Source organism: Pseudochaenichthys georgianus, chromosome 17, assembly GCF_902827115.2.
Source record: "Pseudochaenichthys georgianus chromosome 17, fPseGeo1.2, whole genome shotgun sequence".
NCBI classification, from domain to species: Eukaryota; Metazoa; Chordata; class Actinopteri; order Perciformes; family Channichthyidae; genus Pseudochaenichthys; species Pseudochaenichthys georgianus.
In genome coordinates, this window is record NC_047519.1 from 18,777,266 (window position 1) to 18,792,158 (window position 14,893).

The 14,893-nt window shown below is 44.5% G+C and overlaps 1 protein-coding gene across 1 annotated transcript in view; it reads right to left on the bottom strand.

Annotated features, from left to right (window-relative positions):
* Nucleotides 1-4,281: 4,281 nt before the first annotated feature.
* The window catches only part of st3gal3b (ST3 beta-galactoside alpha-2,3-sialyltransferase 3b), a 57,598-nt gene continuing 46,986 nt past the window's right edge, over nt 4,282-14,893 (bottom strand). Inside the window, 3 exon segments of the mRNA XM_034104156.2 lie at nt 4,282-7,401; nt 10,362-10,508; nt 12,001-12,147. Of these exon segments, the coding sequence (XP_033960047.1) occupies nt 7,312-7,401; nt 10,362-10,508; nt 12,001-12,147 (384 nt within the window). The 3' untranslated portion in view covers nt 4,282-7,311.

Below are 14,893 nucleotides of genomic sequence, written 5' to 3' on the forward strand. Positions count from 1 at the left end.
TCAGATGTCTTTTTGTTCCTGTGCTGGGAGGAGGGAGGGGATTGATTGTCACACAGGAGGACGGTCATGGAGCGTTTCTGGAAAAGACTTCCAGTGGGAGAAAGTGACATCCGTCCTTCAGACTTACACTCTCTGACTCATACATTTAGAGAGTTTCACTATATTCCACTTTTAGGCACACTACATACATGTGCATGGAGCATGGGTATCTAGACATGAATGGGCGGATAATGATACAATGGGCCCCTGGGCACAGACATGTAAAAGGCCCCCACCCTTCCTACACAGGACTGACTGAAAGAGACACGGATCGACTACAAAAGATGCAGCCAAGTCTCTTTGTGGTCAATTTGTATCTCTTTGCGGTTGTTTTGTGTGTCTTTGTAGTTGCCGGTGTCTCTTTGTGAGTCTGTTCTTCTGGTCTTCTCTGTGCCTGTTTAATTGATGGTTAATATTTCTCGTTTGAAAGTCAGTCGCTTCAAACAGAGGCTCTGGCCTGAGGGCCCATTGACCCCTTGAGACCCTTCCCAGTAGAACCTTTATAGAAATCCTCCCATGTGAACTTGTGTGATTGATTGCACGCAGCTGTAGGCCTACACACACACTAATGCATGTTTGCCACTCTGCTTCATGTATTTGCTCAGTGAGTCCTGCCCTGACCTTTTTACCAGGCACCTGCTGTCAGGCCTGAAGGATGAGTGAAGTAAAGACGGACCCCGGACCCTCTGCTCACTGCACCCGCAGCCACACACCAGCTGAGCTCCCGGCCCCCCTCCACCCTGCAGGTTGGTTCGTCCTGCCACCCTGCAAAGCCCGGAAAGGCCCTCCGGCTGAGGCACTCCCTGCAGGGCAAACACTGAGGCCCGCGGAGCACAAAGGCTGGGTAAACAGCTCCTCGCTCTCCTCTGCAGGCCCACTCTCCGCACCGAGGCAGAGATACATGCAGGGAGGATTCTTGAGCTCTGCACCGATGCTATAAATAGCAACCAACAAGGCACACAGCTGAGGTGCATGACATGCAGGAATGTACCGTAATAAGAATAAGCCCAAGAGCAACAGGATGGACGGAAGACCTGCTAGGGTCATGACTTGGGACTTGTTTAGTAGAAGATGGCTTTGTACACCTATAATATAACCCAGGACAAGCCCCTTTTACTCCTTAAACACACAATACCACACACATCAAGCCGAGTTGGCTGCCATAAATACCAGTCCTCCTCTTGAAAAGATCAGATAATAACCTCCAGAGAGCAAAATGTCCTCAATAAAACGAGTCACTGTGTAAACTGTGTTCCAGCAGACGGCACGGACTGCAACCAGGGCCGCAACTTCAGAAGTGTGTCTCCATCATCCATCACGGTGAGCAATGCCGAAGAACTTGTACGGCATTGTGAGAGGGATTTGCAGCATGACACTGTTTGTACACCCCATGCAAGCACAACACACACGCATCTCCAGCATGCGCACACACACACAAACACACACGCACATTCACAGGTTTGGTCTGCTGGGAGCTGCAGGAACATGATGGCAGCTGTGGCATTTTTCAATTCCTTGTAAGCATATAAACTGAATTGAATTGAAGATGCTATATTTTTGATTTATTGTCGGTGAAAGTTGACTGTTAGGGATATACACAGCTGTTTCCATGGATACAGCAGGGTGCTGAGCTGCTTAGTCCCTATACGTTGAGGACCTGATGGGGGACAGGGTGAGTGATTTGGATTTTGGCTGGTGACGCTAAGGAAAGCTGTGATGGACAGTTAACTGTATTTAAAACTCCCTCTGAGGTTCCTCGTGTTTCTTTTGGGTCACAGGTCTCAGTCTCTTCTGTGCCTCTCCATCTTAAGGTGCCTTCCTTTTCTTGGGCCTGATCCAGATCTCAAAGTTTTCACTTTTCAAGGAACTCCCCTTATCCAGCACACTGTCCAAAACCCTCAGGCCAATATCTGTAAAACAAAAGCCAAACCTGTGGGTCAAAGTCAGACTGGAGCTGCACGAATGTGTACTCCACAACGTGTTGTCACATTAGCTCAAACGAGTGAAGACAGCACGGATAAATCTGCTGTGATTTATATTTTCATCCAAGTATTTCAAAGGCACGTGCTTGCAGACTTGTTGTATCCCTGTTCATACAAACAAACCATAAAGCAAAGTGTCGGCACATGGCCTGATTAGAGGCGTTATTATGCGGATGGATGGAGAATGAGCAGAGTTCACAACAGAGAGTACAACAGTGGCCTACTGGTAACACTTCAGATGTCTCTCTGGCTTCAGTCCCATTTCAAACATGGACAGCAATAATGATAATTTGAATAAAATAAAATAAACGTTTGGGTATATTCAAAGAAACAATACTGAGTTTGTAAAGATGTTCTTCTGCCTACTGACATGCTAACAAAAGACACGTTTCTAGAGCTTCACAGTTTCAATTTGTGCGTTAAAATACCTGAATGAAAGTACAGGAAATCCTGTAAATGTTGAAATATTGCACCAAAACAAATCAAGATTAGTTCAGGTGGCATAGTGCATCAATAAAAGCAAAAGCTGTCAGATTTAATGTATAAACAATGACGTATGTGACTCATGTTTGCTGAAGCTTCTGAACGGCAGATTAAAACTTCAACGACATTTATTTATTTCATTGTCGTATTTTATGCAAGGTGTGGCAAAAAGTACTCTGTAGCCTACTACTGTCAAAGTTGTACAAAAAATGTAGTTGTACTTTCTCCTCCTCATACTTCATCCTAAAGGCCACGTAGCTGACTGAGAAGTGTTTCCTAATTTACAGATGTTTATGACGTATGTGTTGCCTCTGAGCCCTTGTTTGTGTTCCAATCAGGCAGATCACGATCAGGAACACGGACATCTTTTAACAGTCCTCGTCTTTTAAATCTTCTGTGTAATTCTGAATCTATACATCTAAATATATCGTCTCGAAGTGCAAGTTGAGCCGCTGACAGGCGAACAAGCCCTTGAGTGATACATGTGCAGGACAGGCCTGTAGGTGTGTCCCGTCCGCAGACAAAAGGTAGATGAATGTGGGACATTGTGTAAAGAAGGGAATGTTGTTTTCCCACATCTCAGCTGACCCGACATTAAGTAAACAGAGGGGACGAAACGGGTGCCTGAAAAGGGTGTTTTCTCTCCTCATTCCAACTCTTTTTTACGAGGAGTTCAAGTTTCAGGCCCCGGAGGTCGTGGCCCCTCCGTTCCAATCCTACTGAGAGGAGGTGGGGCGGGGAACCTGTCGCAGGGAATAAAAGGCCCGTCGGCTGAAGAGGTGCAGGCGTGCTCAAACCCCTGAATGCCGGACAAACGGGAACGACCGCCTCCAGCCGGGACAGCTGCCCCGGGGAGATCCCAGGTGGCACATATCCTCCTGCAGCGAGCATTCGATCCAGCCCTGTGGATGAAATCTGTCGAGTCAAGAGTAGCCGGGTGCTTTTGACTGAGAGTTTCTGGCACCCCATTAACAGCAGGATGGGACGGCCCAGCGGCACTTTAAGGGCCCTCAGCGTCTTCTCCCTCACATCAAAAACGGACTTACAGCAGCCACAGCTGGACGGCCAGCTCTCACTCATTTTCTGTAAAGCTCCTCTGTTTATGGTGAAGTTGTGGTGTGTGAAAATGAGTGAGAGATTCATGGCCTGTGTGTTAACTGTGTGTGTGTGTGTATGTGTGTGTCCCCAATAGGCCCCTCATGGCTGCAGCAATGAAACCAGATCTGCCTCAGAGTGCAGCAGGTGAAGGGAAAGAAACACACGGGACTGGGATGGGAACAGACAGCAGAATGGAAAGAATGAGTGAAGAGGATTGGAGTGAGAGTCCAGGAGGGATAGCTATAAACACTAGAGGAAAAAGGGAGAGTACATTAGGGAGGAAGTCCGGTTGATAGAGGACTGAAAAATGATTTCCTCTGGCTCTGCAGGTAGGAGATAGAGCAGGAGGAAATCCCCTCCGTCACGCTGCTCCATCTTTACTGTGCACTTCCTGCCGTTTGTAACCTCTGAAAGACACTAAGTGACACACAGACTGAATAACACCTGATGTATGCCGCATAACTCAACTATACATGGCACCTAAGGCCACGATGTGCTTTGAGAAGACTTATGAGGATACTAAATAAAGAAGGAAATGTCTTTGGAGATAAAACAGAGACTAAATACATCAAAAATATTTACTATATATACTGAAAATTCACAGTGTACAGAAATATGTACATACAAAGACACATACAAAAAACACAGATCAAAAGATGCAAACATGCAAAGGCAAATATCCATTACAAACGTATTTATTGAGTTGCAGAAAGCCATTTATAACTGTATAAAAAAACGGTAACACTTTGACTTCCTTCTGATCATGGAGGAATGAAAAAAAGAAAATCTTTTGAGATATGATCGATGATCAAAGCGAATACATTCTGCTTTAACATGAACAGGTTATGAAGATGAGGCGATTTGGGTCCAACTCATTTGAACTCCTCCAGCATGCGTACAAATTCATAACCTAGAAGAAGAAAAAACAGAAGAAACTCCAACTGAGAGTCTGCTTAGTCTCAGAGCTCTAAAGACCGTACTGGTGGTTTGGTGTGTTTTAGCCCACTGACTTCACGTGCTTTATTAATGACCTTTTCCAAAAGACACGATGATATTTCAGATGGATTTCTCCGCCTTCAAAGGAGCCACTTGTTTCAAATAATTTCAGTACACTACACATCTGACCTGTGTGCTGGACATATTCTATGAGTCTCCTTTTTTATTTGTCAAGTCACATTATAGTGATACGGTCCTGGGGCAGTCAGCAGAGACTCTGTGTTCACGTTCAAGAGGTTCTTCCGTGATCTGGCATTGCACTCTCACAACAGAGAGCAACATATCCAGACTTTAAATCCCCAATATGAGTTCAACTCCAAACAAACAAAAGATGCTACATTTCCTCAGACACACACACAGTACACAGTACACAGATTCCTACAGGCTGGTACATTGGTGTAGTGCCGCTATAATGTATGCTGCCTAAAATCAGGAATAAGGAACCACAGAGGAAGCTGCTTTCGCATCATGAAAGCTGCCGTAATCAGAAACTGGAATATTATGGGCGAAAACACACTAAACAACAAGTACGGAGCTGCAGGTCTTCCCACACTGTATATAATGTACATACAGCACAGATATGAAATGGACTGGTCCCAAATCACAGAAATGAAGACTGACCAGTCCTGACCCGGAGCTGATCTCAGACACTGGATCAGCTGCGGTGGCTCTCCTCGCTACAGTTTCCAGGAGATGAGGTGTAAGGCACTGAGAGCGCCTCGTGATAGTGCAATGGTCAGCTGTTCCCCGTGCCTTCGCTCTCAACAGGGACCGGGGGGGAGACAGACATACACACACGCTGCTGCACAGCCCAGCGGAGAGAGGTTGTAAGGGAACAGGATCGTGTGGAACAATGAAACAGACTGCAGCAGATTGACGGGAATGGAAGAGAATCTGTGTGTGCTGTCAATATGCAAGAAGTGGAAACAGAAAACCGCATTTAAATGATTTAAATCCCTGCTTTGATGAAGCAGTATTCAAATGCACCATCACTATAAACATGATTACCACATTGATTTGATACAATGACAAAAAAAACAGATGTGACTTTTTGATATTCTCACATCTTGTGCATGAGGAGGGGGTTGATTGGGTAATACTGAACATGTTCTATGTGCATGCAGAGTTGAAATACTAAAATGAGTGGGGTACCTTCATCTGCAAAGTGCAAAGACCTTCTGCACGTCTATCGTGCTCTTTGGAGATTATCAACCCAGATTCCCTCGATTTAAAGAAAGGTGCTTCTATGTTTCCAGTTAACGAGAACACGGCCATAAAGGTTAGCTGTCTAGCCAAATTGTTTCAGTAATAAATGTTAGAGCACAACACTGCTTCTGCCACAAACTTAAAAGATGATGTCGTCTGTGGAAACACGGTGGTGAAAAGAAAATTCTAAATGTTTGTTTTTCTTCCAACAACAACAACAACAACAACAGAAAGCAGCCCTGTCTGAAATAAGTTGAGACTTCGCAACAATACAAAATAAATAATTAATATTGACTGAAAAACAAAAAAATATATATTTACATTCTACAATCCGAGATTTCACCATTAACCCAAGAACAAGAAAATGTGCAGCAACGGGAGGTTGGAGGAGGGATACAGGACGTGTTCTCCCTGGCCGCGGCGGGACACGCTGATGTGCGGCTGCGCTGCGGCCCAGAGGCTCTGCAGCTGACGAAGAGATGAAGGCAGTACCGTGACATGGCCGGGGCGAGAGGAAGAGGGATTTACAAAGAGACTTGAGAGAGGAAGATGTCTGAATTTAACTTTGGCGGAGCGTCTAAATTAAATATCCCAAAATAAAAATAATTTAGTTCATATACATTTCCCCTGTGCAGAGAATCTCATACAGCTTCATACTTCTGGGGACCTAATGTGAGAGCCACATGGGGATACCTCACACAGCCGCTCTGTGTCGCAGAAAGAACTCATTTACACAGCCTCTGAGATTATTCCCTTACAAAGACTTTACAGAGAAAACTGAGAACAAATGTAACCCACTCGACTGTTAGCGACTCGAAGTGACCGCAGTCTGTGTGGCAGGTGACGCCCGCTGATTTATCTACTGTCAACTGGTTTGGCAAGTGTTCATTTTGGACCCTAGACAGGCAGTAAAAAAGTGAATGAATGGACAAATGGCGATTGGGGGGGGGGGATGCTGCTCCAACTTGTTAAAAAGCACAGTAAAAATCTTTGATATTTACACTGAGGAAAGTGAATACATTCAGGCAGCAAAAGGAGGACGGCCTCTCCCCCGAACGAGGTACGTCTGGCACTGCTAACAATCGACCCACCCCCAACGCTCTCCTCTTTCCTTTCTCTTCTGTCCCTTCAACATGGCAGCCAGTGAGCTGGATCCCGACATCTGTCAAACTTCTCTTTATTATTCACTCATGTGATACTCCAGGGGATGAAGTGGTAAACGTTTAGGGCGCCGGGCCACAGAGCCTTGCTGCCGCCGTCCTTCGATACGACGGGCAGGACCAGTCCTCCGTGTCCACCCCCCCGCTCCCTGCTTCAATCAGCAGGAGTCTTTGGTTCAGAAGGCACATCTCTCCACAGAAAACCTCCTGTATCTGTATTTTGTTTTCCTGTTAAATAATCTCCTTTGATATGAAAAAGACAGGCCACCCGGATTCTAAAGGGTTCGATCCATTGCCCAGTTTCCTGTTTCATAGTCCTTTGGGGAAGGCGAGGGGAGACTGTAAACTCAGATACCGTTGGTCATGTCTGTGATGATGTTGGCCTTCACCAGCTTGCGCAGGAACTCCTTCTCCTTGGATATGTTGTGTGTCCATGACTGCAGGACAAACAGAAAGAAAACACTAATCAAGAGTGATAGAGAAAACAACCTGTGATGCATGTCAGAATACAACGTCACAGCTATATGCACTCAATCTGTAGGTTAGACTTGGATTGTTCCTATTCCCAGTGTCTATATGCGTGGGTGTTCATATGTGCATATATATGAAAGGCCACACTGGGTCAGCTTCCCTCCCTGCTGTGCTATGAGGATCCAGTCCGGTGGGCCGACATGTAATCAGAGCCGGTGGTTCCTGTGTGGTGCGTTGGGATGCAGAGAACAGCCAGAGAGCAAAGGAAGGACACAAAGGTGGAGGAAGAACATACAGGAGGGAATAGGAAGAGGGAAAGAAAGTGGAGAGCTTGGAGAGGTTGGGCCCTGCAGCTGCCTCGGCTCTGTCCTCTCCTACTGAGCCTGTCTGGGTCGGACCTCCTACCACTGCCTGATGGGTCGCAGCAGGACCACAAGGAACAATAAGCTACAGTTTTATTGGACGTGATCGACATGAGATACAGGAAAGACATTATTTGGACTGGTAACAGGAGGCACTGAGAACATCTAAAATGTTAATCTCTCCAATTTGGTACTTAAGGTTTCTACAGAGCAGATCCTTATGCTGTGGCAGAAAGAAATGCTATCATTTGAGGTAGGTCTGAAAGTCAGAAACAAGCTGTGTATACAAGACTGACATATAATTACTAATTACAGATATTAGAAGTTTAAAGAGGTGCTGCAGCACAGGCAGTATGAGAAAAATAAAGAGCCTTTTGAACATTAAAGCGTGTAAACATGTCACAGTAGAGACACTAACTATAACAGAGGTAAATGGAGTGCCTTATACACCACAAGAGATGACCTTAGTAGCATCGCGCTGCATAAGGTGATTTATGTAGCATTTAATCATCAATCTCTGTGTATCTTGGATAATTACACAATGTCCGTGGAGCATTTAAGCATCCGTCCAGAACTCTCCAGAGAAGTGGAACAATGAGTGGAAGGTTTCACGTGCGTCCAGAGAACCAAACAGCCCCAGGGAGTGGCGGTGGTTAAACGTTTTCCAAACAAAAAAGTATTGCCATTAATGAACCATGTGTGTCTGATGATAGCCATGTTGATGATGATAATACATGCCAAAGGTTCACTGGGAGTTTAGACAAAGGTTATCATCATACTGAGCTCATGGTTTACACACGTCAGCACACGGGTGACATCTTTGATTCCACTGGGTTTCAGTGTAAACACCGAGAGGAAGACTTGACTGATGGAGAGGAGAGAGATCCGTCATGAGCCCGTTTAGAGTACGATTCAAAACGACGCACTAACAGTTGGCGTGCCGATGCAGCGACTGATGAAAGACCAGTGTCGCTTCAGCGTGGGGGAAATACAGATTTGACCTTTTTCTTATAGTTAGTTTTTATTTATTAGAGTTACTAAATTCAGTTTTAGTGTAATATACAGTTTTGTGTCCTCAGTACCCCTAATGTAAGAGAATACAAAAAGATGCGCATAAAGCATTGAACAACCTGTGCTACATTAAAACACATTAACAACCACAGACATAAAAAACAGCAGGATTTATGTACCTTATACCTTAGAAAACTCAACTTTTTTGCATTATACAATTATATTTGAAATAATATTATTTCCATTTAGTCAACATTTTAAAGGGGTCTTATTATGCTAATTTTCTTATATTTTAATATTTGTATTTTGTGCCTCCGCTGTGACATGTCTCCATGCTTTAATGTTCAAAATGCTCTTCATTTGTCTCATTCTGCCTGTGCTGCAGCACCTCTTTTCACCCTCTGTCTGAAACCAGAGCCCAGTCTGCTCTGATTGGTTAGCTGGCCGGCTCTGTGGTGATTGGTCAACTGCTAAGAAATATCCGACCCCTTAACCTGTACGTGATGTACAATGTGTTGGAGCGCTTGCCAATAGAAACGCGAGTCATATATAGTGAAGTCACAATCTAACAGAAGTGAACAAAGGAGTCCAATCGAGGCGATTCTTCGAGGGAAGTTTGGGATTTTAACTTTTGCAGACCATTGCACAAATACCTATATGACACTACAGGAAAAACCCCAAAATGATATTAGGGCCCCTTTAATTTGTTTTCGTAAAGATTCATTCTTATTGTTTAACCACTCACTCAGGCATTTTCCTGCATGTTTACCATGATAGAGGTTTTATTAAAATGTCAGCTTGCCAAAAAGGCTTCCGATATGTTGATACTATAACTTGGCCGTGATCCTTAAACAGTTCAATGTACCAGGTACAGCTTTTACACCTTGTGTAACTGTTCTTTAAGTTTTCGTTTACCCCACAGTTCGTTTGTTTTAAATTGAAACCCAAGCCAAACATGCATTTAAATTAAACTTTAAATTACAAAACAATTATTGTATATAGAAAAAGCACTACAGGCGAAACTGCAACACACCGCAGATAATTTCCCTCCCACCTTAACAGTTATATTGTGTATGTATGAATGACTTCATCTGTCGGAAGGAGCATCTGATCGGCCTGAGACAGATGCTATGAGTGCGACTCCCCACATTGTGCTACAATGTTCATGCTGAAAACGTTTAAACGGTCATATCTCTGGATGCAAATACAAGAGCTGAGAGAAGTTCAATTCATGCATCATTCTTACACTAATATCACCATCAGCCTAAACAGTGAGGGCTTTGTAGTGAATGCATTTGGCTGTGGGCCAGTTCACCTCTCCTCCACAGGAGTGGTGGTCCCGCCTCATCAAAGATTACAGTCATTTGTTTCTTCAGTTATTCTACAGTGGCCAGGGAGAAGCCAGAAAATATTGTTCTGATTAGCATGGAGAGAAAGTTACAGCCAAGTGCCGTGATAACGTACAAATGTGCCATTCTTGTAGAACAGATTTGTACCTTTTCATTGGCTCTCACCGAAACACATCCAAAGTAAGTGCGGTGCTCAGAACTCACCTCTTTAATGGCCGACATCTTGACGGTCTCGTAATAGTGCAGAGGCGCGTGGGGCGTGTTCATATCGTAGCCGAAACCCGCCACCGCAACCTCGTCGCAGTTATGCAGCGCCATCGTTATAGCAACTGTTCCCAAAGTTGGAATGTTCTGGAATAAAATAAAACAGAGATGCAGTCTGTCATACGCCAGGAGCATTTCTATGATTTATTATAGGATTAATGATGACCGTTTTGAAACTGATCATGGTTTCTGACACAGAGACAGATGTCCGACCCCTCTCATGTATCTGCCCCCCCCCTCCCGTGTACCTCTGTCTTTGTTCTGCTCCACTGCGGCTAACTGACTTTGAGCACTTGGTGATTAACTATTACCTTTAAGACGCGACCCCTGCTACGACACACTGATCTACAGGGTTGAACTGTGCTTCCTAACCGCCTCGGGCTGCCACAGATCTGGGGGGGCACAGGGGGCCGTGTGTGTGTGGATGTTGGAAACAAAAAGTGGGTGCAGAAGAAAGAGCGGAGGGAGGCCCCATTTAAATCATTACCCTGATTTGCAGCCCTCGGGGTAGGTGGAGCTGAACCAGCAGCTGGCCAACCTCCTACTGCGTGTTCTAATACAGATGAATTTACACACACACTCAACATAAACACTGGGATAACAAATAGGCCTGCTCATTAATTTCCACATACATAAACATAAACTACGGTGGTCAGAAGACGGACAGGAGAGTGTTCTGGGGAGAGAATGTGCCAAATCATACAGCTCTGCAGCCTGTATTGAATGAGACAGCGCTGCAAACACCCAGACACAAACGTGCACACACAAATGACCCTCTCACTCTCTCTCCTACACACACACACTCTTAGGCCAGATGCCCACATGTTGAACACATGTTGCGGAGCGGAGTTCATGCAGGGGTGTTCTGGTGGCCCCAGAGGGCAAAGGTACGGTGATACACTCCTCACATCTCTGCAATTCTCTGAGTTGGTCCTCTAATATTACCCTTTAGCATTACATCTTCATAAGCATTGTATTTTCCTACAGCCTGGTTGTTGGCACCAGTTAACAAACTGTATTTATCCAACTAAATGTTCTCTGGTCAAGACCTGAGTCAGCATCTCAAGTCCAGACAAGCATGTTTCATTAACAGAGCACGTACCTTAACTTCTAACATTAAAAAAAACAATGGAGTATTGTACAATTCAAACAAGGGTTGAAGCAGATTTTTCTATATTGTAGTAATGTCAACAATCAGAAATTGTTTGGTATTTCCTCTTAAATGTACTTTCGTTCTCCTTTTATTTTGATAACGCTGAAAGAAATACTGCCACTCAGAGGTAAAGTACGTCCTCCAGAAACAAAAACTAAAGGACAAACATACTAGAGTAAAATACTGGCGAGCAGCTCCTTTACAACTTTAGAAAAATGGTGAAACTTGACAAACTGCATCCCAATTATATAGCTTTGGTACTACGGTTTCCCTCTTACATGAGTGATAAACATACCTGATCAAATAAAGGACATATGCACCAAGAAACAGCAGACCAGCATCCACATTTCTCAGTTCAATAGTCAAGTTTGAACACTATCACTTTTCTAAATGATATTGTTCCACTGATGCCGGCATGTGTCTTACCCCTTTGCCCATGAGGCCGTTGTTTAAGGGCAGGCCAATGAACTGGAAGGCAGCCTCCTGGATGAAGTAGGGGTTAAGGATTCTCATCTCTGTGGGCTCCCGAGGCACATAGTGAGCCACCGACTTCCAGAAACCCTCTGTCCCCCTCTGAATTATGGGTAAGGAAATGGACAGGAACATGGGAAAAAAAAAAAGAGTACATTGTGAATTAGTGGTTTTCAACATAAATACATAAATGGCACGGTGGACGGTCAACTGCAATTTACCAACCCAACATCAAAGTGAGATTATCCTCTGTAACACTGACATAAAACACAGAAGCCAACCAGGAGCCAGACCCCGACCAGCACTGATTAGGGAAATGGCTTTTGGGCCTTTAATGGATGAAGTCAGGGTGAGGGGCTCGCAGGACATTGGTAATTACTGAGGTAGGAGGGGAATCAAGCAGTGGGTGAGGGGTGCAGCTGCCCCGGAGTGCTTTACAGTCTACCTTTTAAAGGTTTCATTAGTTGTAGGGGAAAGGGTCGCAGACTGATTAATATGTAGGAGCTTATTATTTAAGCAAACTGTTGTTTTTACGATTATTAGTCTCGTTTTAGGGAAAAAACGATTATTCAAAAACACTTTTGCAAATGTAGTGTAGTATCTTTCAAGTAACCGCAGATACAAACGTATTTCAATCATTAAAATAAATGAAATTACTATGCATATTGTTTCCATCGGTTTTGAAACCAGTCACCAGAGAGAAAAATGACTTAAAGGTGGGGTAGGTAAGTTTGAGAAACCGGCTCCAGATACATTTTTTGTTATATTCCATGGAATGCTCTCAACACCCCGATAGCAATGAATATCTGAAGTGCTTTGACAAAAAAAAATCCATAAAAAAACGTCATCCGTGGAAGCCGTAGTACTGTAAAAAGCACGACCAATCACCTGAGCCGGCCTGGCTAAAGTAACTGGATGGCCTACCTGCCTGTCAGCCTTCCATCTGTGCACAAACTTATCTCGTGCCCTCATTGGTCATGTGCGCGTTCGTGTGTATTGGAGGAGGGGCTCTGTAAGGAAGTGGCAGATTTTATCCGGTTGTGTATTTTCAAATTCTAGCGCACTCGAGCTGGTTTCTCCAAGATTACCTACCCCACCTTTAAGGTTTAAATATGAATTGATTGACTCTTGATCACAGCGTGTGCACCCGTGACAGGATGCACATTCATACACTTCAGTAGAGTGTAGGTTGATGTTGCGTGAACAGCGTATCTGCTGTTGTGGTGTGTGGTGGGGAAATCCAAAACCTCAAAAACCATGTCCCAATTAAACATGCGTTGTTAAATATGGCAATTGAATGGAAATGGTTCAAATTACAACTTGCCAATCATCATCATCACCAGGGCATCCGTCAGATAGGCCGACGAACCCATCTCAATAAAATGATGAAGCTCGGGGATATGCAATTATTCAACTCAGTCATACTAGAAGAACAGCCACTGATCAGACAAGAGAGTAAGTTACAAAAACTGTAAAGGATCTATAGCTAGAGATGTCCCGATCCGATCACGTGATCGGGGATCGGAGCCGATCACGTGATTTTCAAAAGATCGGAATCGGGAGAAAAAAGTCGGGGATCGGGAATTTTTTTTATAAAATATTTTTATTTTATTTAATGTTAAAAAACAAAAATGACCATGTTCACGTCTTAAAGTCATCCTGAGGACTTAGTTTTGGTTTAAAATTAGACAACATCATGTATGTGTTGCTTTCTTTTGGGCTTGTTTTCATAGACCTGGTTGCTTATTTCTCTGAAATCTGGCAACAGAGTGGGCGCAGTGTCCCCTTTACTACATCACTTCCAATGATAAGCTAAACGATCGTGCAACTAGGAGTGCATGATTGACTCGCCTGACAGTGTGACTTCCTAAAAGGCATGAAGCCAATACAGTCAGCAGATGCAAATGGGAATCACCTGTTCAAATAGTCAAACACCCGCCCGACCGCCTTTGATGCAGCTATGCACGACTCTGTGTGTGTGTGTGTGTGTGTGTGTGTGTGTGTGTGTGTGTGTGTGTGTGTGTGTGTGTGTGTGTGTGTGTGTGTGTGTGTGTGTGTGTGTGTGTGTGTGTGTGTGTGTGTGTGTGTGTGTGTGTGTGTGTGTGTGTGTGTGTGTGTGTGTGTGTGTGTGTGTGTGTGTGTGTGTGTGTGTGTGTGTGTGTGTGTGTGTGTGTGTGTGTGTGTGTGTGTGTGTGTGTGTGTGTGTGTGTTGGCAGAGGCAGTAGCAACGAGTCTGCTGGCTTTGTGGCTTTAACAGTGGCGGCTCTTTTTGAACGAGGGCCCGGCTCTGTGCCTTCGGCAAGCTGCGACAGGAACAGCAGCTCATCTCTCCTGTCAACACAGCTTGTGTTTGCCAGGAATCTATTTAGCAGCGCTGTTTGGATGTGTGCGCGGCTGTGTACTCCGAATAAAAGAGAGTGATGCATTTTTTTTCTTTATTCTAGGAAGGGGAGAAGCTAATGACACACAACACACGCCCCTCCGCTTTACACTGCAATGACCCGGTGTGTGTGTAGACGCAAATGTCACAGGGTGGGGATCTCTTTGAACATACTCAGACAACTGGCAGAGTACAGGTGGTTTTGAGTAATGGATGAGCAATTAGTATGTAAGGATTCCGGCCTGTGAGGAGGGAGGGCGTTGTGGGTGCTGTTAGGAGTTGAGGAATGTGGGAAGTTGCTTACATTGAAAGGTCACCAACTCAAACCTCCACCAGTTAGGATGGACAAGACAGGGAAAGTTAACACTCCACCCTCGTTTAACCCTCACACTACTCCAAGGGAGCTGTAGAGTGACTGCAAGTATACTATGTGAGCTTTAATAGAGAAAACGAGCCTTAAAGGTAGGG